Source organism: Drosophila gunungcola (genome assembly GCF_025200985.1).
Source record: "Drosophila gunungcola strain Sukarami chromosome 2R unlocalized genomic scaffold, Dgunungcola_SK_2 000012F, whole genome shotgun sequence".
Lineage (NCBI taxonomy): Eukaryota > Metazoa > Arthropoda > Insecta > Diptera > Drosophilidae > Drosophila > Drosophila gunungcola.
In genome coordinates, this window is record NW_026453170.1 from 1,725,182 (window position 1) to 1,752,528 (window position 27,347).

The window sequence follows — 27,347 nt, forward strand, 5'->3', positions numbered from 1 at the left end:
ATCGATACAACATACTTATTGGTGTATCGTTATCGAGCCATCGTATAAAACGTAAACAAAAGTCTGCCGGCGCATTCAATCTCATAGTTTTGATAAACGTTTATAAAAAAGACAAAATGCCAAACTGGAATCAAATACAGTCGCAACTGCGCAGTTCCAACAATCCCGTCGTATTTTTCGACATTGCCGTAGGCACAACGGTAGCCTGCAAGCCCACTCGTCATAGACACTATTTTAACCATGATTTAATTCACTTTGGTTACAGGAGATCGGACGGATGATATTCGAACTGTTTGCGGACACAGTACCCCGTACAGCCGAAAACTTCCGGCAGTTCTGCACGGGCGAGTACCGACCGGATGGAGTCCCCATTGGCTACAAGGGCGCTAGCTTTCACCGGGTGATCAAGGACTTCATGATCCAGGGCGGAGACTTTGTCCAGGGCGACGGCACCGGCGTGACCAGCATTTACGGGAGCACCTTCGGAGACGAGAACTTCACCCTGAAACACGACTCGCCCGGACTGCTGTCTATGGCGAATAGTGGCAAGGAGACCAACGGGTGCCAATTTTTCATCACCTGCGCCAAGTGTAACTTTCCTGGACGGGAAGCATGTGGTGTTCGGTCGTGTCCTGGACGGCCTGCTCATCATGAGGAAGATCGAGAACGTGCCCACGGGGCCCAACAACAAGCCCAAGCTGCCAGTGACCATTTCGCAGTGCGGGCAAATGTAGCGCGGAGTACTGAATGTTGTAATAAAGTCTATATTATGTCTTTTTAAATGAAGCGTGTAAATCTAATCATTGCCGTAGATGCTTTCCGCATGAATTCCTGAAGAAATTTAAACTGGCAGTTAAGCTTTGTCACTAGAGGCAGGGAATTCATGAGGAAAGACAACAGGACGTTAACCAGAATCTGCCATTCTCTAAAGTCCTAGTTGTAGAAAGCATAGCCGCCAGCCGCAACCTTCTCTTTTCGCAGGGTTCGGCAATCCTCGATCATGAAGCTGAAAGCGAAAGCCATTGTTTATATGTAAAGAATTTACACTAACTGGTACCCACTCGTAGTAGAGAGATGCCAGCGGAACCGTGGCCAGGTGCCAAAGAGCGTGTGCATCCAGAATCCAGAGAATGGGCGGAAAGTCCAGCAGCTCCAGGCTCATGGCCAGAGCCATGAGAACGTAGAAGCGCAGGATCCTCCGGAAGTAGGGCCTACGAGTGCGCACGAAGTGGCACCAAACGAACCAGCCAACAGCTGCGACCACTCCCGTGGCCACGTTCACCATCATGTTGAAGGAGTAGTTGAACCGGCCCACGCTCAGGTAGGCAAAGTAGTTAATGTAGTAGGAGAGGAAGGCCAGCGAGATCACACCCCGCAGAAACAGGGAGTAGCGGTGCAGCATCCGCATGACCATAACGTACAGCGAGCACAGGATAATGGAGTAGGCAAAGGCGTAGTCCAGCAGCTCGGTCAGCGGAAAGTCCCTCGTGTGAAAGATGGCGGACCAGACCCAGCCGTTGAGGCTCGTCTGCGGGAAGATAAGTTTACTTAGTAGTGCAACTTAATTCATGTTCCTGGTGACAAAGCCATTCCTACCACTGCGAATATGTGGGTCAGCATGTAGCAGGGACTGTCCGGACGGACTTCCCGCCGAAATTTTCGCAGCAGGCGCAGGTGTACGGCGAAGTTGAGTCCGGAGAAGATGACCGAGGCCGGCTCCTGCATGCCCAGCAGTCGTAGGAAAGGCCACTTGCCGTAGAACTGCGGAATGGGCCATCCGCGCTCGAAGAAGGCCAACACCGTGCGCCACATGCAGCCATACTGGCACTCGTCCGCGCAGCTCCACTGGAAGAGCCGATCAAACACCGACTGCTTGTAGAACTTTACCGCCTGCTCTTGGATCTCCAGGCCATCTGCAAAGGATGCGTCCGCTCACAAGGATATCAAGAAATGGGATTCAGAGACCTTACCAGCCGAACAGTTTGTTCGCTCGCAGTTTTGCCGACAGTTGTGAAAAAACTGGGTGCGGTCCCCGTTGGAGGCGTGGCAGGTGGCCACAAACGCCCCCAGGAGCAGGAGAATTGCACTTAAACTACGACTAGACATGACTAAAACTAGTTAAAATCGCCCTCTCAGCGACATGCACCTGAAGTATTTTGTAAACATTGCACTATTGATTAATCGCCGACCTGTCGACGCTATCGATTTTCACGACTATCGACGTGCAGAGGCCGCCCATTTGTGATATGTCAAAACATTCGCTCATCTGTATTGTACTTGCTGTTTTTTCGCAGTGCTTCACCAGATAATCGGCTAAAATCTTCAGAAAAATAAATAAAATATGTTCAGGGAGCATTTGCGGGAACTGAAAGATCGACATTTTATGGCCCAAGCCTGAAATCGCGGAGCCTTTGGCCCTGCAGATTGAATTTTACTTGCAGAGCGGTGGTGAAAGAGAGGGCGAATAGCACTGGTGCACCTTTATCTATTTGTCAGCCATGCATCGGCCAGAAGCAAACAATCTTATTTTTAGAGCATGACTCACCGTAGTCAGTCGTAAGATCAGTGGAAAACTGTAGAGGACCGCCAACCGGATGTCCAAATATTCCAGCAGCCAGAGAGATGCCTTCGCCGCGCCCGAGCCCCCAGTAAGCAGGAAAAACCAAGAGCCACGAAAACCCCAGGGGATTAAGGTAAGAATCTCGATTCCGACAGGCCAACAGTTGGCTAACCTCAGTCTCCCGAATCCCTAGCAACGCGAGCCACTGGTCTTCTTCATCATGCGACTGAACCTGAAAGCCGTGCTGCTCATCCTCACCGTGGCCGTGGTGGTGATCACTCTGGGCGTCTACATGCGCTGCGCCGCCTTCTCCTTCTCGCCGGACCTGATGCGCCCGTTGGACCGGACAGCCAGGCAGTCCTCCAACGGAGGAGAGGCCTCTGCCCTGCAGGACATTGAGTGCTCCATCAACCAGGAATACAGCGTGCACTGCAAGCGGGACGAGAACGCCAACGAGGTGTATGTGCCGTTCTCCTTCCTGCGCAACTACTTCGACGTCAGCGGAGCGGTCTCCACCGGCGGCAGCGAGGTGGCCCGGTTCAACTGGATGCACAGCACGGCCAAGGTGAACCTGCCCAAGGGCAAGTACGATGCGCGCGGTGTCTTCATGTACTTCGAGAACTACAACGTGGAGGTGCGCGACCGCGTGAAGTGCATCAGCGCGGCCGAGGGCGTGCCGGTCAGCACGCAGTGGGAGAAGCGCGGTTACTTCTACCCCACCCAGATTGCGCAGTTCGCGTTGTCGCATTACAGCAAGAATCTCACGGAGCCGGCGCCGAGGGTGCGAGTGCTGGAGGACGGTGATGGCAACCAGATGGACTGGAGCACGCCCAGAACCAGCAACATGACCCGCATCTGGCACCACAAGTTCAACACCAGCGTGGTCCAGTTCGAGACGGCACCTGGCTACGAGGGCGCCATTAGCATCGCCCTCAATCAGACGCTGGACCTGCTGCTCAGCGTGGACCTACTGCTGGTCACCAACAGCAGCAGCCTCATGGTCACCGTCCAGAACCGGGACACCCGGCACAGCTACACCCTCCACTACATACCCGCCGACCTGCTGCTGAGCGTGCAGGACTCGAACATATACTACGGACTGGGCGGATCGGCGCTAAACAAGTGGCGCCACATCACCCGGGACCTGCACATCGACGTCCAGAAGGGCATCGTCCTGGGGGACAAGCGCTCGCCACTGAAGATTCGGCGCTCCGACCTGGAGGTCTTAGCTATCGGCTTCCTGGGTCTGGGCTTCTACGACAACATTACTCTGTCCACCAGCGACCACATGGCTCACTTTTACGACGCGGCAGAGTGGTTTGTCCACAATCAGGACCCCAAGACGGGTGGCTGGGCCAATCCTGTGCGTCGCAGCCTCAACGGCTTCGCCGAGCTGCGTCCCGGCTGGATATCGGCTATGGGGCAGGGTCACAGCATTTCGGTGTTGGCACGCGCCTACTGGCACTCTGGCGGGGATGAACGCTACCTTCGGGCGGCCGCAGCCGGACTGCAACCTTACAGGGTCTACTCACGGGACGGCGGTGTTCTGGCGCAGTTCATGGATAAGTTCTACTGGTGAGTAAATTTAAGGGAGTACTTGATGAAGATAAGTGTTTTATTAGAGCCTGCATGGGTACCCATAGTGGGTCGGTCATTTGGGTACCCAAACTAAATGCAGCTCAAGTAGCTCGAATTGTCACTACAAATTTCAATATGACCCACAAAACTTGACCCAAATATTTTCAAGTGTTTTGTTTTTGGGTAAAATTACAGAAAGTGAATTATGTTGTCTATTATTTGATGCAGAATTTCCTTGACTATCAGAAAAATGTACATCACTTGGATAACGTTTTATTAAACTAGTTTGCTCCAGATTACCTTAAGATAGGTTACACTTTTCTTGCATTTTAATCTTCGTGAATTCTTACAATGAACTTCCATCTCAAAAAAAGGGTAATGAACAATATTCATTCTTCCTGTTCTTTATTTGATCTGATTCAGACAATTAATTTCTCACTTCACAGGTACGAGGAGTATCCCACCACGCCGCCTTCGTATGTGCTGAACGGATTTATTTATTCTTTGCTGGGTCTCTACGATCTCAACAGCACGGCTCCTGTCAAAATCGCCCGCGAGGCTGGGAAACTCTTCGCCCAGGGCATGTATTCGCTGAAGAAGATGCTGCTGCTTTACGACACTGGCTCCGGCACCAGCTACGACCTGCGTCACCTGAGCCTGGGCGTGGCCCCCAACCTGGCGCGCTGGGACTACCATGCGACGCACGTGAACCAGCTGCTCCTGCTGGCAACTATCGACAGCGACCCACTGATCGCGCAGACCGCGGAGCGCTGGAAGGGATACATGTTTGGCAGGCGGGCCAAGCACAACTGAGAGTTAAGGAATCTGGCGGCCTACCGCCGTCGAAAAAGTGATATTTTGTAGGGCTTGCGTATTGCGCTTAACCATTCTAAATGGTTGCATTTGGTGCCATGCCCTTCCAACACCCTCTCACTCGTGACCCGAAAATAATTGTGTGTTTCTCTTGTGTTATTTCCGCCCCCGTCTTCGTGCTAAAGTATTGTTTTAGCTCGTCTGTCTAGGCGCCTATTGTTAAGCTATTGTACCTTTACCCTCGATTGCATTATCAGATGTTGGCCTCGTCCTTAAAAATTTGTTAACTCCCTATTGATAGCCTAATTGTTTGCCCGAGAGTAGATGCACGCGCACTCACTGGACAATATTTAGAAATGAACATCTAACACTTAGTCAGACTTTTTTACTGCGCAAACTAAGTAGAGTTCGTTGCTACACACCCCTGTATAAAGTAATGTAGAGAGCTTAGCGAAATAGTTGTAGAACGTAGGTAACATGTATCTGTTAGATACAATTGTAGACTCTTGTATTTAGCCTCCCCTCCACGGAGTAATCGTAGCGTTCCCACTCAAATACTAACTGCCCTGACCCCGAGTAAAATATATACTAACGATGCACGATAATAACGACTTCTATATGGTAAGCCTGTAGTCTAATGTACTGTAGTGTATGCAATTTGAGGATGTTACGTATTTCTCTCAACTTAAACGATGCCATTCCAAACTAATTTTATTTTAATTCCTAAGTTTTCAACATCACAGAGAAGCTGTCAATTAGGCAATTGTACATCACTTTAAATGTAATCTGCGGATCCGTTATCTGTGGCCCACTACTAATCCCAAAACGAGACTGTTAAAGAAAATGATTGATTTTGAATATTATGTTAAGTGAACCAAATTAAAGTACTTAATTTATGTTCTTTGTACTCGTGTATTGTTTCAATTGGTGCCTGGTGTCGGTAGAGGTCCGTTCTTGCACAATTCGATCGACAATTTATTTACAATTCGGCTAATTGTACTAACAACGGGCTATGTCAACGCAATATACACAATTTCAACTTAAATTAAAGGCCACCATAGCCCACGCCCTCTGGTCAAGATCGCTGCGAGGTCAGGACGTGGGAGCGGATCGAGGGCGGACCACTCCGCCGGCGCACCTCCTGGATGAACGCGTTCTCCATTTGGTCGCAGATCAGGTCGAAGAACAGGTTGGCCACGTTACTGTGCAGCAGCGACTTGAACTCGAAGGAGACCTTGAAGTCCAGCACGCAGGAGTTGGGTATGTCCTTGAGGCCCGGGTTAAAGCGCCACTCGTTCAGAAGGTAGTTAAACAGGCGTCCATCGTGGCACTCGGACTTGACCAAGCTGGGCGACTCTAGGGTGACCTGCGAAGTGTATGCCTCGTTCAGCGGCGGGAAACCCACTATGAGGTCCGCTTTGAAGCCCCCACTATCCTGGGTGTGGACGTGGGAGCGCTTCACATACGGCACGAACCTGTGGTAGTTGCTGACGTCGGAGACCACGTTGTACATATCCTGCATGGAGTACCTGCATAGCCAAATTAGTGATGACTTCACCATGCGCAGACCGCCGACTTACCCCACGAGCTCCTTTTTGGTGTACCAGCGGTTTTTGTTGCGGAAATCATTAAAGGTTATGTAGGACCTGTGGATGCTGCTGGCGAAGCTGCGCTGCTGGCCTCCTCTGCAACAGGAGAAGAGCAATCTGAGTGGCACGGTCAATTTGGTTGCCCCAATCTTACGGGCTTGACATCGGCCTCCGGGTTATGTAATTTACATTTACCTGCTGACCTTGTTTCAATAAGGGGACCTTAGGATTCTGACGTCCAGGGCTTTCAGTGTACTACCCTTTAGCATTTTAGGCAAAGCTGGAGAGTTTGGTACGGATGAGGAAGAAAGATAGAAGGTATCCGTATCCGAGGTATCGCAGAGGAAGTGCTGCCATTTCAGCTATCTTGTAGCCGGTTTTGTCTGTTTTCTGAGATTTCTTGGCTATTTTCAACTTCATATTTAATCTTTAAGTTTACTACATATTTACCAACAAGTAAATTAGAGTTGAAATCAAGTATTTTTTAACGAAAACCTGCACGACAAATAAAACAAAGTACATAATACGAACATAAAAAAAAAATAATATTCTTTTATCAAATGCTAATTTAGCTATTTTTAGCTAATTTTGACGTCGGATTTAGCTAGGATGACTACATCGAGAAAATCAGCTGACAGTGGTGCCAGACCATCGCAAGTCCGATGGCCGAACATGAATCGTTTGATTTACAAGTTAACTGAAACTATTGAGATAAAATTGAGTCCTTAAATAATAGTCTTTGTTTCCTTAGCTACTTATATATTTCACATAATCGCACACATTGAGCGTTCTTCCCCCTTCGGCACCTCCTGGCCGGAGAGCTCCCTCTGCTTCAGCTCCAGATAGGTGTTTTCGTTGCGCTTCTCCATCCAGTCAGGCAGTGGAGCGGCCCAATCCTGCGGAGGCTGCTTCCGTTTTTGCCATGTGTCGTTGGCAAAGTGGGCGCGCAAGCGAACCCGACGGCGTTCCTCCTCGCTCTTGACCACCGCCTCTCCGGCCGCCACATCGTTGCCATTGGACTGCTGATAGCGCTCACAGTTTTGGTAATCAGTCAGCCACTGAGAGCAGTCAGTATCCTGGCCGAATATGAAGTACTGATGAAAGCGGGCCTTGAAGCTCGTGCAGTCATCGTACTCCTCTTTGTACAAGTGACAGGGCCGAATCTGAAAGGGAAATCCCTTAAACTCTGGTTCTTTCACAGCAGCCACTTACTTACTGCCCACGCGTCATCTAGTGTGTTCTTTAAACTACTCGATTTTGAGTCAGCATTTTCCAATTTCGTGGCCATTTCAATTACATAAAATCAGTCCCTAGCCGAACAGCTGATTCTGTTTATACCGCTGGCCGGCAGCGTTGCCACACCGCCCCGATTGAAACGAGTCTGTTACTTTTCAAATGTTTTTTTTAATACCAAATAATTGCACAATTAATCAATGAAAATGGTAAGCAACTTGCGTCGCCGGCAACTATTTCGATTGTATCCGTGTAAAGTGTGTAATATACGCTCACTATGAAAAAAGGTGTTTAATATTTCCTTTTGTCATACTTAATAAAAGCCTTTCAAAGTATCTTTCAAGCGTTTTCAGCATATTACAACAGAACTTATAAAATTAAAATAACTTTTATGTGTGTACTTAATTACAGAGCTAAGACCCGATGGCAAGTTATAACTAAATCGTAGTCAAAAATTTACAGTACGCTGCACATGAATTGTTTCCGCGGTCGTTTAACAAACTACTCATAATTCTAGAATCGCTATTTTTCAATCGTATTTTTTTGTACAGAGCTGAGAACTGGGCGCGAATTGAATCACCGATCATGGGGCCAACTAAGCATATAAATATATATGTTTGTCTACGTTTTGGGCTTGGGGAAGTATAATTACGCGTTGTGGGTACACGCTGTGGGGAGTTACGTCTAATATTATTCTGTAGTTTGACTTTAAGACCTATGAACTATGAATGACCGCACAAGACCGTCGGCCTGTGTGGATGTGGGTGGCCGCTGGTCCGTTCTCGTTTGATCTCAGGGCAGAACGCTCTCTAGTTGGAGCAGCTGCAGCAGCTGCCGATGACAGCCGCCCGACAGTTAGTACTTGTTGTGCTGGGCCAACAGCTGCATATCCGTCAGATACTTAATGATGTGCACCTTGGCTTCGGCCTTTTGTCGCACGCCCAGCGTGTTGAGCATGTCCGTGACAACCATGCCGAAACTCTGGTCCTCGGCGCTTACCGCCTGGGAGACGTTGTTCTGGAAAATCTTGATGGTGTTGAGCATGTTGTCGCTGTGCTCCTCCTCGCTGCGCTCCCGCTTGAGCGGCGGTTCGTAGAAGTATGGCTTTTGGTCCTTGCCCACGGCAGTGGCCAGCTGAGCGTCACTGGTGACGGTGATTTCTGTAAGAGATAAGCATATTTAGCTGTGATCGCAAATGCTCGAAGGCTCGATAACTTACCATGAGGATGGGTCAGTGCCTGAGCTGAGGTTGTGGCGCTGCCGTTGAACGGCTGAGCGAATATGTCCACGACGGTCTGTTGCTGCGCCTGCTGCTGCTGCGACGGATCAGCCTGGTTGGCATTTTGACTGCCGTTGGCGCACTTGCCCAGCAGCGACTCTCGGTACTGGCGAATGGAGTCCACCAGGAATTGCATCTGCTTGAAGTAGCGCCAGCGCGATTCCTGGCATAGTTTCATTTCGCGGGCAAACTTGTCGCGCAAGCTCTTCCAGCGTTTGGTACATTTTTGTTCTGCAACGCAATAGACAAGGCGAACCATTTAGTAATTATAAAGGGTTGGTTTTGGTCGTAAACATATTTCACAATCTTTTTCAATGCAGGTACATACATATGAGATCGTCAACATTAAGGTTTCTCAACAGTGTTATTTTATTTCTACTTAGATAATGGTTTTAAAATGTTTGGTTTGTCTTACTGCGTTTTTCTTTACTTATGATTAATCCCTTTTAAGATACTTCGTACACATAAGTCTGTCCAATATATATGTACACAAAATAATCACTAATAAATGTTTACTCCAGTATAAACTTTCTTATATTAATATAATAAGTATTTTATGACTAACCAGTTTTTTGAGAGTAAATAAATATTATTTATTTAATTAATTTTCTTATCTTCCTAACGATACAAGTACAAAAATACATATCAATCTAAGCGCTAATATCAAAACCAAAATAAAATAACATTCTTCGAACTCTTTGAGATTACACCTGCCAGGTTTTCTTGGGATTTTTCTTCCGTCTGCAGAAACTAGAACTACTGGCCCATCTAGCCCACCCCTGAAACGCATCTGCTAGAAACATCAAATCGCAAACCAAAACAAACCGCTGGCAGAAGCAGAGACGGTGGCAGAAGGCAACAGCGGGCAGAGGGCAGCAGCTTCCCAGCGCCAGCAGAGACGTTGACGTGACGGTGACGGTGTCGCTGTCGACTTCGACTCCCTCTGCCCGCGGCCTCTGCCTGAAGACGGAAACCTGTGGCATTGCATTGCTGCTGGCACGACTTGGCTGAATTTCAGCTTTCGAGCCACCGTCTCCGCCTTGCATAATCGAAAGCCGAATAAAAAAGGTGCTGTGATATAGGCGAAAATTTAGGGTTCGATCAAAGGCCGGCGAGGGGGTGGGATAAACGGTAAGTTTTGTTGGTATACTCATGAAAACGAAACGAAAGCTGCCTGGTCGGTCTCCGGCAACCACAGTGGGTGTCTAAAGTATTGGCACACCTAAACGTATTTAACGTTTCCTTAAAACTTTAAATTACAAAGTTGACATTTTTAAAATATGATATTTATATCTTTTGATAGCTTTATGAAATATTCTGCTGCATAAAAGTACCTTAACATATAAAATATTTTTTGTTGCTTAATAAACTTTTTGGTCTATAAATTTGGTTTCAACAAACTAAAAAATAATGTACATATTATGTAAGCAATATATAAAAATAAAAAAAAATGTTTTTCCAAAGAATCGGCACTGCCAATACTTAAGCCCAGCACTGTATGTATACACGCATTCGAAGGTGTGTGAGCGAGTCAGCTGTCGGCCGAGGCAGAACAACCCGCAGCCGCAGTGTACAAAAATAAACGCTGGCGCAAGCAGAAGAGCTGCTGTGCGAGCGAGACAACTACTGCGACGCGACGGCAAAGTACAGCAACTTCAAAAATATCGACTGAGCACACTGCCACAGAGGTCTTCACACCGACAGAGCAGGCAGGGGCGGAGCATTAGCGCCCAAAAGGGGCGAGCTATTCCAAATTATATTTAAAACACAAAGCAAACCCTACAGCATTAGCTGTTTGAAATTAAAATCCCAATTAAGAATTTGGTGTCTTATTGAGAGTAAACATTTTGGGATTATGTTAGTGATTTAAAGTTTTTAAAAGCAAGCAAATCAAGTCATTGATTGATTAAAATGTGCTAAATTTTAATATTTTAAATAAATAGTTTAAATGATCTTTTCATTTGGTCTCGTTTTATTATTAATTGTAAAAAATATTTTTACTCGTAAATGAAACCTATTCAGGATTTGTTGTGGCCCACCCCCTTCCAAACGAATCCGCCCCTGAAATTTCAAAACCATCAGCCAGCTACTGCGCCGCGTCGCCGTTCACTTTTGCGTCGTTTTCTGTCGTCGTCGACTTTCGTCTTTCGCTCCCTGTCCCCCTTAGAGAATTAATCAATTGACTGGTTGGGGCACGGACAGAAAGCTGAAAACCCGTAGCCAAAAACCAGCCGAATTTCACTTACCAGGCACACCGAGAGTTTCGGCGATTTGTTTCCAGGTCTGGGCCTTGCGCACAAAGTGCTTGTAATTGTAGTGCGACCTGTCGTATATCACTGGGTTCAGCTTGACAGCCTCGATGAGATTGAGATCAAACTGCTGCTCAAGATTGGCATCCAGCTTGTCCATCTCAATGGCCGCCGTGAGGGTATGCACTGAGGGGACAAGACGGGGAGACAAGAGTTAACTTAGCAAAAACTGGATGTGGATCCAAGTGCCAAACTGGACGCTCGGGCTTTCGCTTCCCGACGACACTCACTTTGTTTCTTTCGTTTGCTAATTGTTGTTAAGTATTTGGCGCGAACGCACGCTCTGTTTGTTTTTATTTTGATTGGTTTCTTCTGCGAGGAAGGAACGTCGACGTTTTAATTTTATTTCTCAGTCGCGTCTCTGCCAACGATACGTCTCAGCTCAGTCGCGTCTCTGCCAATGGAGGGTCTGGGTCTGGGCGTTTGTCAACACTGCCGGCGCTGCCGATATTCATCGATGACTTTGGAGGCACGACGAGCATTTTTGCGGCATACGGTCACTCTCAGGAAGGAGGTGGAATACTAAGCACTCTCTTTTGAATGTTTTTTTTATAATCCGCTTTATCCTTTTGATCTAAATCCTTGCAATATGAACACCCAGACAAACTTTTCATAATTAAAAGTTTAAACTTTTTTATTTTGGTATATTTTTAAAGGCCAGTTGGTATATTTGAATAGTCTTTCGGCGGTCACACTCTTTCTGATTGGACCAAATGGAGGAACTGGCCGCGCAACGAACATGGACAGAGGAGGAGCGCCTGGAGCTGGCGGCCCAGCTGGACGCCGACCTGGACGCATTCATTGATGGGCTGGAGAAGAAGCGCTACGAGGAGGGCTGGCCGGAGGACCGCTGGCAAGAGGAGATGGACAAGCATCCGTTCTTCATGAAGCGTGCTCCGCAGCCCGGGGACGACGTGCATCCTATGTTCGAGGGGTTGCAGAAGCTTAAATACGACCCAGAGGAGAACACTCGCGACGAGCTGGCGCTCAACTACAAGGAGGACGGCAACTTCTACATGAAGCACAAGAAATTCCGCATGGCAATCTACAGTTTCACCGAGGGAATCAAATCCAAGACGGAGAACCCTGACGTGCTGGCCGTGCTCTACAACAATCGCTCGGCCGCCCACTTCTTTATCAAGAACTATAGATCCTCGCTGAGTGACGCCCAGCGTGCCTTGTTCTTTAAGCCAGACTACACAAAAGCCCGCTGGAGGTCGGCTCAATGTGCCTACGAATTGGAGAGGTTCGACGTGTGCACCCAGATGTGCGAGGAGCTGCTCGAGGTGGATGTAGACCACAAGGAGGCCAATGCTCTGCTGCACAAGAACAAGATGAAGAAGGTGAGAATGAGTGCTCCCGCTAGATTTAAATCCCGCTAATCCATTTTTGTTCCTGCAGCTAGAGATCGAGCGCAACCAGCGCAAGGAGGCTGCCGAGGCGAAGCGCCGCCTTACCCGCTTCCACAGGCTCCGCGATGCCATCGAGCAGCGGGCCATTAAGTTCGACGACCAACGGGTCGGCAAGAAGGCTGCTTTGACCGAGGAGCTACTGCAACCCAAGTTTCTCCCTCTGGAAGATCACTCAGTGCATCTGGACGAGGATGGCAGCACGTTGGTCTGGCCCGCCGCCTTTTCCTATCCGGAGTTCCTGTTCAGCGACTTCCAGCAGAAGCTGCCGGAAACTGCGACCATGCAGGACTGCCTGGCCACGCTGTTCGCCGAACCGCTGCCCTGCGATAAGGCACAGAGCTACCGCCAGGGCAACGTGAACGTGTACTATGAAAACCGCAAGGTGGGCTGCGTCCACAAGGTAGCCGTTGAAAAGCAGCTCGCCGAGATCATCGCTGAGAAGGGATTCTTCGTATCGGGCGGAGCCCTGCTCTTCTATGTGGTGCCCAAGGATTCCCGGGTGGAACAGGAGTTCATACACCAACAGCGACGACCCATGGTTTATAGTTGAGTAGTCAGTGTTGAAATAAAGTTGATCGTTTTTAGAAAACAGAATGCCTTCAGTTGGTTGTAAAGTTTATTTCGTTTGCAGCAAATATCTATTTTTAAGCTTATGTTTTAGTCACGGTACAGTTTAGCTTTGGTTATGCTATGTTGAAGCATTTTTTCGTAGGATTAACTAATTTCTGATATGTTATGCGAAGCCAAAAAGCGTAGTTTTAGGCTTACGTCGTCCCAAAATACCCGGTACGTCGTAATTCCATTTTTTTTATGAATATAATGTGTAGAATTTAAACTTGTTTAGCTAAATTTAGTTTCTTTTCAACAACGAGGCGCCTAAATGAGTCAACAATATGGTTTTTGTTTAAATTGTATAAAAGCGTTCTTGTAAATTTCCATAATTGAGCATATTCATATGTATAAATCTAGACATTCATCGTTAGTTCACAACAGTAATACTAGTTGGGCTCCTTAAATGGAGCCGGATATGATTCGTTAAATAACGTTTGACAAAGCGCGATCAACCTATAAGGCTTAAGACTAAGTGCATCGTGGGAAAGCGTATTACATACTTGGATAACATAATAGTAAGCTGATGACATCAACTTGTCCAACTAACACAAAAGTGGTGGGCAGATCACATTCACAAGAACCTAAAACATAATAATAAGCGAAATTCATAAAAAGCAGTGTGCCTTCACAGCGAAGTGTTCAGCAAGGATTCGGAAAAGTGGACCAAATCTGCGCTACTGCTGCGGCGACGGAGGATTTCTCTGCAAGACGTTGTTCAGCCTCATCTTCAGCGGCGAAAAGTCAATTTTCTTGAACCGTGGCAGCGAGGCAAACTTCTTCATGCTGCCTCCTGGTGGCTGCAACTCGTTGGACGTGGCCACCGATTGTATCATGGGCTGTGGCTGGGCAGCTGCCTGCTTGGTTTTGCTCGGCGAATGTCCGAACTTAGCCAGTGTGGCGTACTTCTGCAGGAGTCGCGTGGCCTGCTCCGCCGCCTGAGAGTGATCCTCGATCCCCTCCTCCAGCTTTGGCTGAACGCAGGGAACATTCGCTGGCTTCGCCTGGCCAGAATCCTTGACAGCTTGGCCGTCGTCGAATTTAAAATCAATGTTCTTTAGCAAGGTCAGATGTAGCAGTTCGTCATCCACGCCTTCATTGTTATTGTTGTTGTTGTTGTTTTGGTGGGTGTTATTACTATTGGTGCTATTCGGGCGCTTGACTGGATGGGTGACGGCATAAACGCTCTCGGAGATCTTGTGGGCGGCAGTCTTCTTGGTTGAGATATTAGTCTTGGCTGATGATGATGAGATGGAAGCCGCCTTGTGGCGCTGTTCGATGATATGCTGCGGCGATGAAATGTAAAGGTTCTCCTTTCGCTCGCGTCGCAACTTGGAACTGACCAAGTGCCTTAGGCTGGGTCCATGTTCGGCGGGACTGCGTCGCTTTGACTTGAGGGAGTCGCAGCTGTTGGGATAGTAGGAGGGTATCTTGTCGTCCACACTGATGATTGACTTCCTCGGGGTCTGGTAGTAGTCCTCCTCCTCCTCTGGCTTCTGCTGAATTGTCTTCTCCTTGGGCGTTCCCTTCTGCGGCAACGCTGGTGCCAACGGAGATTCGGTGGGTGTGCTGGTGCTCAGTCCGACGCCGAGTGGCTGCGCCTCCAGCTCCTGTGCCGCCTTGACAGCCAACAGATTCTCGTATAGATGCTCCGCAAACCCAGCTGCAGCCGCTCCGACGGTGCTGTTCAGAGAGCTGCCGTGCATGGCTTCGTAAATGTCACTCTCGTTGGCCACTTGGGTCTTGGTGGGTTGGTCCTCTGTGTTGCAGCTGCTGGAAGATGAGCTGTATGAACCCGTGGAATAGCCGGAGGAAGTGGATGCTGTGCTGCCGGATGGCTGCGGTGGCAGTTCCTTCACCGCCGCCGGCTTCAAAATTGGCGCCATTACGCAGTATCCCGTGAGATCGTCCTCCAGGATCTTGTTTTTCTTAAGCAGATTACTCTGCGGAACAGCTCCGTGGGATCCGATGAGATTAATTGTGGACGTGTTGCAGGCGGAAAAGTTGAAATTGTAAGGCAGTTGCTCGGAAACGTTCAAGCTCTCCAGTGAGTCGGGTTTACTCAGTTGGCTAGTGATTTGCGCCACAATCTGATTTCGTGATATGGGTTCAATGACCGACTCATCTAGACTGATGTTAAGCTCCAGGCTCGACTCGTGGTTCTGTGCTCCAAAATATTCACCGAAGGTGTCCAGAAAATTGAGTTTGGAGAGGTCCGGACTCGAGAAGCTGTTGCGCTGCGACTTGCTCAACTGGGATGAGCGCTTTGACGGGAGTACTGGCTCCGGGGTGGGAGCATTCTCGTAGAGCGGTAGGGCCTCATTGTTGGGCTCGTTTGCCAGTTCATTGTTGCTGCTGGAACCCTTTTGGCGCGGTCCCCCAAACAGACTGTCCAGCATGTTTTTATACTTCTTTTTCTTAGCCAGCTCCGACTCTGGATTGGTACTGGAGCGCGGAATATCGCACTCAAAAGTGTTGATGCGCTGGCGGTGGGGATGTGCGGGAAGAGGCGGCGGCGAGGGTGTTTTTTCCATGGCCGATGGCTTCATCTCCTCGTAGATGCCCGAGGCGATGGAGACGCGGGAGATGCGGCTGCCGTCGAAGATCTCCTCGTAGATCTGCGATACTCGCGGCGAGAGATTACTGGCGTCCAAGGAGTCTGGCAGATTGGGCAGCGGGCCTAGAGCCCCAGGACCTCTGCTAAGGCGGCGCTGCTCGAGGAAAACCTGCCGGTACAGCTCCAGGTTTTTGATGGACTTCCGCATCCACTTCATGTGGCGCCGACAGGAGGTCTCCGTCTCCAGGGCGAAGTAAATGAAGCAGTCGCGGCGGTTCTGCGTCCAGAAGAGCCCATAGGAGTGCTGCTTAGTGCGCGAGGTGGCCAGGCTTAGGCTTACGCCCGGAACGTTCACGGAGACGCTTACCGGTTTGGCGGGATGCGACTCGTGGGGCTCCGCCTCTTGGGCCTGGAAGCTGAGCCGCAGGAAGCAGGGCACACACTTGATGGCCTCGATTTTCACCTGGCAGCGGGTCCACGTCTTGTAGCGCAGCGCCACTGGGCGCTTGTCGTGTGTATCCAGTTTGACGTCCATGCTCATGGAGATCTCGTTGTGGTCCATCTTGCGGCGTCTGCTCCTTGGGGGCGTGGGTGGGGGTGCGGTGGTTGTGTTGCGAGTGGAAAATAAAAAAAGTGTTTCGATCGCTACTGGGTGAATTACATGTTTTCTGCGACTGGGTGGAGCTCTTATCGGCTATTCTCTTATCGCCCGTTTATCCTTCGTGTCCTCGTGACGTGACCAGGGTTGCCACCTAGCAAACATATCACTGCCAAATTACTCAATGCCTTTTTTAGAGATTATTTATGTTATTTAAAAACTGAAAACAAATTATTTAAATGTTTAAAAAAAATGTCTAGGTTATACTAACTTTATAAAGCCCATAAAAACCATACTTGTTTTGACTTTATTAAAACATTTTGAACAGAGCAAACAATATCGTGTTTTAATTTCAACCATGTCAAACTGATTTGTTTTTTAACTTCACATCTGAAATCAATATTTGGTTTATAATTAATTTTTGAATTGTTAACTAAAGTATTTTTAATAGTTTTGAAAATCTTTCGCATTCTTACAAAAAATGTTGAACTAAAAAAATAACACCCTTTTTTTTCCAGATCGCTTTTTGCTTGCCACCTAAAAAAAAGAAGTCAAATAAATTGTTTTCAGCACAAATTGACTTTTGTTGAATCCTAAAAGTTTCTATACAACGCAACTTCTTTGCGAACACTACAACAGGTAAATTACAAGTTTTAAGCTTTATCGTCCAATAGAGTTGGACCTATTTTTTAATTTATAGAATCATTTATGTTAATCAGAGGCAAAAGGAAAATTTGGCTTGAAAGTTGGCCGAGTGTGAATCTCCTGAGCCCAACAAAAAAGATTTACTGAATATCGACTTATTATTAAAAAACTACTGAATAAAAATTTTGTATTGTTCTTCTTTTATAATTTTATTATTAGAGTTTTTGTATTAAATTTTGGTTTTTGCTTTAAGTTTTAACATTTAAAAAACAGCATTTCAAATAAATTATTTGCGCAGAGTGAGAACATTTCAGTTTTGCGCCATAGAGCACGACAATCGTGACACGAAGGGCAATGGATGCAACCCTAGTCAAATAGTGTTGTACAACAGCACGCGGCATCGCATTTTTTGGCGGCCATTACAACGAGTGGAAAACGGCGGAGCGCAGCGCACAAATTAATGCATAAACAAACGGCAAGCAAATAGAACACGCGCTGTCCCTGACAACCCAATCCCACCGAAAGCACAACGAACAGCTCCGAAGATGTCCTCGAGCGCTGCCAGGGTCTACATCCAAGTCGAGAGCGAGGCCGAGCAGCAGGAGCACCTAAAGCAACAGCGCAAGACACTAAAGCCCTTGCAGGGCAACGTCAACGACAAGGAAAACCTCAGCGGTACCGGGCGGGCCTCCATCGTGGATCAGCTGAGTCGTTTAAAGGCCGGCGTCCAGGTCGCGCCCAAGTACGGCAAGCGCAAGTGCGTGGAAACGTCCACAGCGGCGCCGGCGACGTCCACAAAGGACGCGGACACCCAGACCGAGCCGGAGGCCACGCCCCGCGCGGATGCCGACAAACCCATCACCGCGGAGGACCTCACCAGTGAGGCCGAGCCCGGCGAGAACTACTACAAGCTGCTGGCCGAGCAGCGGCGACTGGCCCTGGAGGACTCGCTCACCGAGAACCGACATCTGCACGAGCGCATCGAGGGACTGGAGGAGGAGATGGACACGATGCGCCAGGAGCTAGACGCAGCGAACAACCTTGTGGAGGTCCTAAAGGAGATCTGCGACGAGGACAACAGCGAGTTGGAGGAGGACGAGGCTGCGGGCGACCAGGAGTAGGTCACCGCAAAGGCTGCATACCAATCACACGTTCTGTTAGTCTAAGTTTTTACAAATAGTTGTAGTTAAATCTCCCTTAATTTATCCCTGTACGTCAGCTAACACAACGGACTGGTCTCATTGTACGCCAGCAATATATTTACCTGTTACACGCCAGTTATGATCCCAATAAAGTTTATACACATTTGATTAGAAATCATAGATCTTGTAGAAATCAAATGAGGTACTGGACTAGGTTTAGACAAAGATTCCGCCAGGGCTACAGATTTATTACACTTTTTTAAGTCTCAACGTACGAAAAGTTTATTGACTAAAGAATCCGGTTCGCAAAGAAAGGAGGGGTTTTACGATTTCTAAGACATTAATTGGCTAGTCGGAGTATAAAGTTAAAGATCTACTTAAGCCAATCCGTGATGATTTCCTCGCTGTGGAAGTTATCCACGTCGAACTGAAATATATAGAATCGATTAGGAAATGTGCTTTGAAATCATTAAAGTTTTCAAGGTTTATGCCACCCACCTCAACACACTCCTCGTAAGTCGGCACGGAACCCACGATGTCGACATCGTTAACCACAGCATTAATATAAGCAGCGTCTGCCTCGGCGGCTGCTATCAGCACCGCGGTCTCAGAGTCATCGGCCTCAGTGGCGTGCGAGTCTTCAGCGGTTGAGGAGGGATCCTCCTGCTGTACGGCCGCATCGTCCACCAAGCCGTGGGCCGACTTCATGTGCAGGCGCAGGGCGAAAAGACGCGCATATTCAGCTCCGCAGGCGCTGCACCAGAACTTCCCACCTGCCTGGCTCTTGGCAGGCTGTCCGCTCTTAAGAGCCGGCGTACTAGCTCCGGTACTTTCTTTGCTCTTGTCGTCCTTGTGCGTCTGCATGTGATTCTTGACGGCGTACATTGAGGAGAACGGGCGGTTGCATACGACGCACTGGTACGGCTTGGTGTGGGTGTTCTTGTGGGCGTACAGCTGCACGGAGGTGCGAAAGGACTTGGGGCACATATCACACGCAAATTGCCGCTCCGAGCTGTGGATGCGCAGGTGGTGCGAGTACACTTGGTGCGATTTGAAGCTGAAATCGTGTTAATTGTAAATAAAGTTTAAGCATTTTGTTATTTCTACCAACCGCTTGTTGCAAACCGTGCACACATACGGTCGAATGTTGGTGTGGGTGCGCAGGTGAAGGGTCAGCGAATAGGACACGCGAAAAGTCTTGCCGCAGACCTCACAGCCGTAGGGCTTCTCTCCCGTATGGACCCGCTCGTGCTTGACCTTCTCAAAGGGACGGGTGAACACCCGCTCGCAGTATTGACACGGAAACCCGGGCTTCTCCTTGACGACACTCGGACGTTGGTTCAATCGGCTGGAGGGATCGAAGTCGCGAGGCTTCTCGTGGATTTTGAGGTGCATCTGGTAGGTCACATTGTTCTCGAACTTGCGGTTGCAAATGCTGCACATAATCTCGCTTGTAGTTTGCTGGTGCATCTGCTTGTGGACCGTCAACAGGTTCTCATCAAAGCTGAGGACGACAGTTAACGAATTAAGGCGTGAGTTTACCATTAGTTTCGCACAATTAACCCACCTCTTGTTGCAGATTTCGCAGTAGAACTGATCCAGTTCGCTGTACTGCTGATGGGCACCCACAGGAAGGGCGTCTTGAATGCTCTTGGACGCGCGAGTTTCGTGAATGCGCATGTGAAACTTGAGGAACTTGTCCGAGCTGAAAACGGTGTTGCAGATCCCGCAGCTAATCACGGAGGATGCATTCTTGGGGCCTGTCCTTGTTCCGACTCCGGGCAACTTTCGACGGGCGGGTGCTTTGGCCTCGCCGACCTGCTGGCTGGAACCATGGCCTGACTCCGCCCGCGGACAAACGTGCTCCTCGGCACAATTTCGGTTCTCGAAAATGCTGTGGCAGTCGTAGCAAAAGTAGCGATCGGACTCCGTTTCGTCCTCCTGCGCCTTGATGGTGGCAGGAACTTCCTCTACCTCCACCAGCTCCCAGAGCGGCGCATCCGGCTCAACGATGTCCTCGTCGTCAACTTCCTCCAAAATGCAATCTGTAATGACCTCCTCGTCCGCAGTGGCCTCCTCTACAAGCTCGAATTCCCTATTGCCATTGCCGCAGGAGCCGGTCTGTCGATTGTGATCCCTGGCGTAAGCCTCGCCGTCCTCGTACACGTTGCCGCAGCTCTCGCAGAAAAGAAGCTCCTGGGGCTCTGCAACTCCCGAGAAGGATCCATCTTCCACGTGGGTGTCCGGGCTAGTCTCCTCGGCCTGGCTGAACACTGCAATGGGACGTTAATCAACGCTCTTCCCTCCGGACCCTGTGCACTCACATGACATGGCATTATTTGCTTCAAAACTGCTTTATTTACAATATATAATCTTGGACGAACCATTCACAACAATTGGTTTGTCGAAGTCAGAGCGTTGCCACCAAGTTCATCGAATTGTGAGGTGTTAACAGTCTGGCAAGGTTTTTAGAATAGCTTTTAAATTCTTGGGGTATTCCGTGATTTTTAAAGAAAGTACTGAATATAATATTTTCAAATTTTTTGCACATTATAAGGTAAGTTTTCAACTTTAATTTAAGGTTTCGGTTTAACAAAAATATTGAGAATCGACGGGACTATGTGCCGTCTGCCGAAAGTAAAAAAAAAGTACTCTAACTGCTGAATTCAAAAAAATTAAAAAAGATGTTGAAAGCTAAATATATATTCTCTACAATCAGCTAAATCTTGCAGACATGGTAGACTTGAATACATAATTTTTAGCAAAACTGGCTATGCCAACGAACATCCGTTGTTTGTCGGGATATCGACTGTCGTCCTCCGTTTGTCATTAAACACTTTTGATTTTAAGGCATTCTGAACCAAAAATTTAGCCTACTTAAGATCAACTATCGAAAGCAATTTCAGCAAATAAGCACGATACCTATTTACTTTGTTTGACCCGTAGTGTGATAATATTTTCAAATCTGTCTTTAAGAATTACAACTTACATAATTTAATACAATAATAACGAGAATTCCATGCTTGAACTCGTAGTGGCTTCCACTGTACCTCCAGTGTTGCTAAACGATGTACAGAAACCACCCTTAATGATTTCTCCCATCTGGCAGCTCCCTTGGCGCCAAACTAAAATTCAGTTGTTTTAAACACACGCTTTATTGCGCCTGGCACTAGGTTAGCCTTGTATGTACAAAGGGAAGAAACAGGATAACAATATTATTCGTAAAACAAGGTGCACTACATACTACTACACGACTCGGTGTCCATGGAAGCAGGAATGATTCGAAGCTCTCACTGACTAATTGATAAGAATATACATCTAAAACGAAACGATCCGGGGCAAGGCTAGAACAGCAGCGAATACAGTTGGCAGCCGATGCGCTTACACACGTTGGACACCATATAGGCGCCCGCTGAGATAGTGACAAACAGCGTTAGCCAGCCCAAGAACGTGAACTCGCCGACCCGGGGCCGGATGTGCCGCGACAGGCCCAGCCATCCGCCGTTGTCGATCAGCCAGTAGACCAGGTCGTCCTCTATGATCTCGGCCAGCCCGTCTATCAGGCACTGTAGGTAGTCGAAGTGGCCCTGCCGCACGCAGTCGATGGCGAAGCCGCCGCAGACGGCGAAGATCGAGATTATCTTTCCCCAGGTGATGCTCGATCGGAACAGATCCTTGGCCACCAGGTTCAGCAGCATCGGGGCCATGTCGCTGTCCTCCAGCTCCCCAAAAGGGGCTCGCGACAATTGTCGGGATATGTTTGTGTACACCCGGGGGTGCATGCGCTCCAGTTCCTCACCCATCTGTGGATTAAAGTAGATCGTTATTGAGAGAATCAATGGCTTTTAATGGACCACTCACGCTGTTGAGGGCCGGGAAGACCTCGTAGACGACGTGCGAGGAGCCAGGATCCAGGATGTTGCGCAGCCGCTGCGTCACCTTCCGGTTGAGCACTCCTGCCCGACGCAGCCGGGCTCTGATGTACTGGCCGCACAGGCACTTCCCCTGAAATAAAACGACAAAGCCAAAAGTTCAATCAAAATCGAATTAACGGCTGTGCTTTGATCATTGCCAGGCAATATTGCTCCATCAGCGGGGCACTCAATCAGTACCGATCGGCTGCCCCAAAGTTTCCGGCGTACACATTTACGTCTTGGCGAATTGCTTTACAGCTCAGTTCCGTGGACACCTGGGCTATTTCAATCTCACCTCTTACAGAGTCTCTTAAAATGCAGCCGAAATGATGCCGAGTGCACATGGCGGCAATAAACAATGAACCCAGTTCTAAACAAAAAGTAGCGATCAGCACGTGCTGTGGAATGAAATGACGGCAAACTTTGTGCTTCTGGAAACTGTAAGACGGGAAATCTTTGCCGTGAATAAGATACCCCCTGCCAGGGTCTACACAATTCCGCTCAATTAAGCTATAGTGTTTCTTCCCTCAATTTATGTCGCACAATTACCGTTCGTCACGCCATCGACTTGGAGCCAAGTAAACAGACAATTACCTACTTTGGCGCCAACTTGACTTATGACATGGCCAGCCGAAGAGATCGAACCCATGCCAAATCGCTGGCCTTGCGGCTGGTGTCTTGACAAGTCTATTGAAGGCACTCCGCACCCGTCCAGCCACCCAGCAAATTAATCACCTGCCCGCGGGCCATACCAATAAATCCGTCAATTTGTTTACGTGATCTTGTTATGGCGATACACTTGTGCGCCCAACTTTTACCTTTTGGCGAGTTTGGCCCGTTCAAATAATTAAATATTTACTTCAGGGGGCAGAGTTCGATGAATTCATCACTTAAGGCTTTCTGGTATTAACGTGTGTGTTCAGATTATTTTTGGAATACTTGTTTAAAATGTTTATAACCGTGGCGCCATTGGGTTCTTCCCTTTTGTCCAGGTGCCATTGTTTTCTGGGAACCTCCGAACAGCCCATTTAAGACTGCAGATACATTTTTGGCTATGGCCTTTAGGCCTTGCTCATTTGATTTCTCGGTTGATAAGCTGACAAGGCCCTGCATTCTGAGCAAACTTCCGCAATGCGCTTAGTGAAAAATATCTCAACAAATTATCAACCGCGGCGAAAGCAACAACGAAGGCAAATATATTAAATAAACACTACATTTCGCTCACCTAGGGAAGTTGAGTAAATATTTTACATAGCGATATGAAGGAAAACGGTGCGTGCATTGGAGCCTTTTATCAGTCAGATAAACGAATGACCGAAACAAAAAAAATTTACCTTATCAATTAAATTGAGACAGTCACGAAAAAAGTCGTGGATAATATGGATATGACCCCATAATCAGGTGATTTCGCAAACATTTTGGCTCAGTAAGTAGGAATCGAGGTCCCCATTGTTTGTCGATCAGTTGTGTGTTTTGTTGTGATCGTTATTTTAAAATTTGTCCACAAAATGTGTCAGTTTATTTGATCAGCTTTTGCTTTTCTATTCCCCGCTTTTGATAAAGATTTTATTTTACCTTGAATCTCAAAACACATGCTCGAGCATTTATACATACACAAATTTATAAATTAAGAGCTTAAAGTTCTAACGGTATGGTTTTAATTGGTTTTTACATATTTTTTGTCAATAAAGAAAAATTATAAATATAACAATTTTGTGGTTTAAAGAATGGTAAATTCGTAAGCTTTGAAATCTAGATCTAAACTAGTTCATATGGCATAACTTTAACAGGCACATTCCTTTTATTTATGTATATTCGCCTTTTGAAAGACAATTTTTTTTTAAATTAATGTTATGAAAATGACATGCGAATACTGTTAAGTACGTTGTAATCGATTTATAAATTTAGAAAATTGTGTAAATAGTGATTTTTTGAGCCAACACAAATGAGTACATTAATTCCTTTTAAATAAGAATAAATAACGAACAACGAAATTTGATTTTTGATTATAGGACACGATAAAAAACGTAATTCAATTCAAAAAAGTAAACTACAGATTTGGGAACATATATATATTTTATTTTATTTTTGTTACTGAATATTTTTACATTCGACCCCAAGAGACTAATTGTTTTTCGACTGTGTGTGTTTTCGTTTTGGCTGATAACAATGGAGACATTTTAGAACTTAGATTCTCATATTCTAAAAATTTGTCATGCTTGACTGACTCGATGCCTTATAATCTTTTAAATAAGTTTGCGATTTTTTTTTACAACTAAATTATGTATATATGCATGTATGAGTCATTGGTTCAGAAGCTCGATTCCCGAAGGAGTCATTTAAAATTGCTTTAGCCCATAACATTGTTCCCGACATTGATTTGCATATGTTTACATTATAGGGTCGACAACGCTGCCTTTGTATCTATTTATATCGAACTCTATAGCTAACTCTAACTATTTGTAGTGAATTTTTTTTTAAAGCGAGGAAAAACAGGCAGCGGATGTGGTGCAATGGTGCTCACCTGGTTGATTATCTCCATCTTGTATTCCTGGTAGTTGGTCATCGTGCGTGTGCTGCTGGCCAGCGAGGATGTGGAGGCGGCCCGGGTCATGGCGCCGCCGGCGTGCAGGGAGCGTCCGTTGGAATGATTGGGTCCGGTTGTGGGTCCACCAGCTCCAGCTCCAGCTCCTGCTGCTCCACGGAGCGCCTTCCAGTCGCTGGAGGCCGTGGCGATCGTTCCGCGTCGATTCGCCGTGTAGATTTCGTGGTCCAATGACGAGGACTTGAACTTGGCCAGCTTGGGGGCCGCGGGACCCGGCGGGCTGGTGGTGGGGGCCATGGTCGGTGGCTATGGCTATTGTTGGTGGTGGTGGTGCTGCTGCTGCTGTTGTTGGCGCTGCCCCATGTGGGTTGTGTAATTCCGAAAGCGCAGCCTCGCGACTTTACTTCTCGCACAATGCAAAATGCACTCGGAACGGAACGGAACGGATCGGATCGGATCAGCTCACCTTAACGCAGCTGAGCTCGCCTTGCGCTTTTTTGGAGGTGGTCGGGTCGGGATCGGATTGGGTTCCGATTCTGATAAAATGGGCAAAACAAAATAAAAGTCGGCGACGAATGGGGCGAGCAAAGCGGAGAGCAGCAAACACGAACGAGGCGCACAAAGGAAAACCACTAAAACTTGTTGCTGGTGCCGCGATCCCAGTTTCATTTTATTTCCAGCCGCTCCGCTTTGCACCGCCTTTGCTTTCTTTTTTATTTGTTGTTTTTCGCCTCACATCACTTTGAACCTTTAACCGAGAGCTATAGCTCAGCGAAATGTTTAGCAAGTGGGGGAAAACGATCGATCGCGGCGCTACACTCCCCGTTCTCCGGTTCTCCGGTTTTCAACTCTCCGTTCTACAGTCCCGTTCTTTCGAGCTCCCGTTCTCGCGAACTGATTGTGATTGTGCGTTGTGTTGGCGCGAGCCGCGGTTCTTTCCGAACCGGTTCACCGTTCCGCCTCGGTGAGGCTAACCAGTTCCGAAGGGGAGCGAACCAGCGATCGTGCTGCTGGTATTTTTAAAATTTCAATTTGCATTCAAAATTGTGTGAAACCAAATGTGTTATATTTGTGTTCTATTTAAAGGGTTTTTCTGTGATTTTTCTTATGCTAGAAATAATATCAAACTTGCATAGAACAGAAAAGCTCATGAAAAAGCTTTTAGAGAAAAAACTTTAAATTACCATTCACACAAAAATTAAGAGATTTTTAGCGCCAATTTCAAATTTACATGTTTAATGCTTACGATTGATCACATTTCGTTAGGACAAAAAGGAACCAATTTTGTTTAGCTTTATGAGTAGTCATTTATGAGTAGTCTATTATTAAGGAACCATAAATAAAGGAGAAACTGAATGTAGGATGACAAGTTACTTCCATTGAGGCTGGTTTTCAATTTTACGGTTTTATTTGGCCTTAGAAATTTATTTCGTTAGGAAAAAGGGATTTTAAAATTTGAAGTCAATTTTCTTAAAACAAAAAATTAAAATTTAAAATAAACTTAAGTTCGTCTACAAATGTCCTGCAATAAATGACGAAGTTTCATCCAACTAGATCGGCCCTTATGGGGAACACGATCAACAAATTAAATGTGTACATTTTAAATAGTCGTACAATTTGCCTCCGCTGCGTTGAAAACTTTTCACCAAAATTATAATATTCGCTGCAAGCGTATAACAACAATATAAAAATATATATATGAATATATATATACATATAATATGATATAATCTCTTTAAAAGATAATTACCGTAGATTTGCATAGATCATCCAAAATGGAACTGGTGGGTATTATTAATTTTTTTACCTCTATTTGAAGTGACTCATTTCTTAATCTGGAAAATTAAAAATAATAAGTCCCTGACGATTAGTTCTTAATGTTTTTTGTTTCCGTTTCATCTTATGTAGGGGAAAATAGCTCTTCCATTATTTGCATAGCAAATATTTTAAGGCGCGATCAAACTGGCCTGATTGGTTAAGCACTCCAGTGCAAAATCAAAATAATCTTGACTAACATCAAAGAGCTGTCAAAGCATGCTTATGTTGAAGTCGCTTCCAGTCAAGTGTAGGCCCAATCTATTCCATTATCACAGCCTAACTACATCTATTACTTGGCTTCCTCACACCCATATTTAAGAACCTCCACACACACCCCCCAGCAAGGAATTTTCCGTAGGCTTCGCAGTGGCCTGCTACATTGTAGCCCCGGCAGTGTTTTTGTAATTAAATAAAATTAATTATTTGCCTTTCGCTGATGATATTCAATACACGTTCGTTGTCGTTGTGTCGACAGCTGATAATTAAAAACTCAAATAGGCTGTTAAACTGAATTGACACAGTGACTCCGGGAAGGGGGTATGGGTATAAATCTTCGCCAAATCTCAATTGATAGTGCTATCAGTTCATGCGTTCATGAGTTCGGGATTCAATATCGCCCAGCAGCCAGATGTTTGTGGTTAACAGTCACAATTCTTACAACAAAAACAGGTAAAAGTTCAAAGCTATGTACATATACAAAAGCTTTTGATTCTAGTCTTGTAAAACTGTACAAATTATTACTAACA

At 46.9% G+C, this 27,347-nt stretch overlaps 11 protein-coding genes across 11 annotated transcripts; 4 read left to right on the top strand and 7 right to left on the bottom strand.

Annotated features, from left to right (window-relative positions):
• The first annotated feature begins 9 nt into the window (after positions 1-9).
• Positions 10-782, top strand: LOC128255798 (peptidyl-prolyl cis-trans isomerase H). The gene is given in 3 exon segments (XM_052985545.1): positions 10-200; positions 266-595; positions 597-782. Coding segments are annotated over 3 exon segments (552 nt in total). The 5' UTR covers positions 10-116; the 3' UTR covers positions 735-782.
• On the bottom strand, positions 745-2,229 carry LOC128255791 (post-GPI attachment to proteins factor 3). Its single transcript, XM_052985535.1, has 4 exons — positions 1,971-2,229; positions 1,597-1,913; positions 1,062-1,528; positions 745-1,006 (listed from the first exon to the last, which is right to left on the bottom strand). The coding sequence occupies exons 1-4, from the start codon at positions 2,104-2,106 to the stop codon at positions 934-936; spliced, it is 993 nt and encodes a 330-aa protein (XP_052841495.1). The 5' UTR covers positions 2,107-2,229; the 3' UTR covers positions 745-933.
• Positions 2,230-2,259: 30 nt separating this feature from the next.
• On the top strand, positions 2,260-5,858 carry LOC128255785 (D-glucuronyl C5-epimerase B). The gene is made up of 3 exons (XM_052985530.1): positions 2,260-2,693; positions 2,754-4,135; positions 4,585-5,858. Exons 1-3 carry the CDS (start codon positions 2,595-2,597, stop codon positions 4,949-4,951), a joined length of 1,848 nt encoding a protein of 615 aa, XP_052841490.1. The 5' UTR covers positions 2,260-2,594; the 3' UTR covers positions 4,952-5,858.
• A 44-nt stretch (positions 5,859-5,902) lies between these two features.
• Positions 5,903-6,900, bottom strand: LOC128255796 (coenzyme Q-binding protein COQ10, mitochondrial). The gene is given in 4 exon segments (XM_052985543.1): positions 5,903-6,480; positions 6,532-6,636; positions 6,744-6,763; positions 6,765-6,900. Coding segments are annotated over 4 exon segments (624 nt in total). The 5' UTR covers positions 6,810-6,900; the 3' UTR covers positions 5,903-6,026.
• A 362-nt stretch (positions 6,901-7,262) lies between these two features.
• LOC128255800 (UPF0545 protein C22orf39 homolog) lies at positions 7,263-7,889 on the bottom strand. Its single transcript, XM_052985549.1, has 2 exons — positions 7,757-7,889; positions 7,263-7,703 (listed from the first exon to the last, which is right to left on the bottom strand). Exons 1-2 carry the CDS (start codon positions 7,826-7,828, stop codon positions 7,305-7,307), a joined length of 471 nt encoding a protein of 156 aa, XP_052841509.1. The 5' UTR covers positions 7,829-7,889; the 3' UTR covers positions 7,263-7,304.
• Positions 7,890-7,924: 35 nt separating this feature from the next.
• On the bottom strand, positions 7,925-11,780 carry LOC128255792 (transcription factor Adf-1). Its single transcript, XM_052985537.1, has 4 exons — positions 11,592-11,780; positions 11,299-11,487; positions 8,993-9,283; positions 7,925-8,933 (listed from the first exon to the last, which is right to left on the bottom strand). Coding segments are annotated over exons 1-4 (786 nt in total). The 5' UTR covers positions 11,593-11,780; the 3' UTR covers positions 7,925-8,628.
• A 237-nt stretch (positions 11,781-12,017) lies between these two features.
• LOC128255789 (DNA polymerase interacting tetratricopeptide repeat-containing, protein of 47 kDa) lies at positions 12,018-13,367 on the top strand. The gene is made up of 2 exons (XM_052985533.1): positions 12,018-12,704; positions 12,763-13,367. The coding sequence occupies exons 1-2, from the start codon at positions 12,075-12,077 to the stop codon at positions 13,321-13,323; spliced, it is 1,191 nt and encodes a 396-aa protein (XP_052841493.1). The 5' UTR covers positions 12,018-12,074; the 3' UTR covers positions 13,324-13,367.
• A 4-nt stretch (positions 13,368-13,371) lies between these two features.
• Positions 13,372-16,682, bottom strand: LOC128255783 (uncharacterized). Its single transcript, XM_052985528.1, has one exon. It carries the CDS (start codon positions 16,499-16,501, stop codon positions 14,060-14,062), a length of 2,442 nt encoding a protein of 813 aa, XP_052841488.1. The 5' UTR covers positions 16,502-16,682; the 3' UTR covers positions 13,372-14,059.
• An 894-nt stretch (positions 16,683-17,576) lies between these two features.
• On the top strand, positions 17,577-18,499 carry LOC128255680 (geminin). The gene has a single exon (XM_052985361.1). It carries the CDS (start codon positions 17,728-17,730, stop codon positions 18,301-18,303), a length of 576 nt encoding a protein of 191 aa, XP_052841321.1. The 5' UTR covers positions 17,577-17,727; the 3' UTR covers positions 18,304-18,499.
• An 87-nt stretch (positions 18,500-18,586) lies between these two features.
• LOC128255978 (zinc finger protein 260) lies at positions 18,587-20,797 on the bottom strand. The gene is made up of 5 exons (XM_052985938.1): positions 20,649-20,797; positions 19,892-20,597; positions 19,436-19,828; positions 18,823-19,381; positions 18,587-18,751 (listed from the first exon to the last, which is right to left on the bottom strand). Exons 1-5 carry the CDS (start codon positions 20,653-20,655, stop codon positions 18,698-18,700), a joined length of 1,719 nt encoding a protein of 572 aa, XP_052841898.1. The 5' UTR covers positions 20,656-20,797; the 3' UTR covers positions 18,587-18,697.
• Positions 20,798-21,460: 663 nt separating this feature from the next.
• LOC128255979 (bcl-2-related ovarian killer protein homolog B) lies at positions 21,461-25,671 on the bottom strand. Its single transcript, XM_052985939.1, has 3 exons — positions 24,763-25,671; positions 22,186-22,329; positions 21,461-22,127 (listed from the first exon to the last, which is right to left on the bottom strand). Exons 1-3 carry the CDS (start codon positions 25,078-25,080, stop codon positions 21,669-21,671), a joined length of 921 nt encoding a protein of 306 aa, XP_052841899.1. The 5' UTR covers positions 25,081-25,671; the 3' UTR covers positions 21,461-21,668.
• Between the last annotated feature and the right edge of the window lie 1,676 nt (positions 25,672-27,347).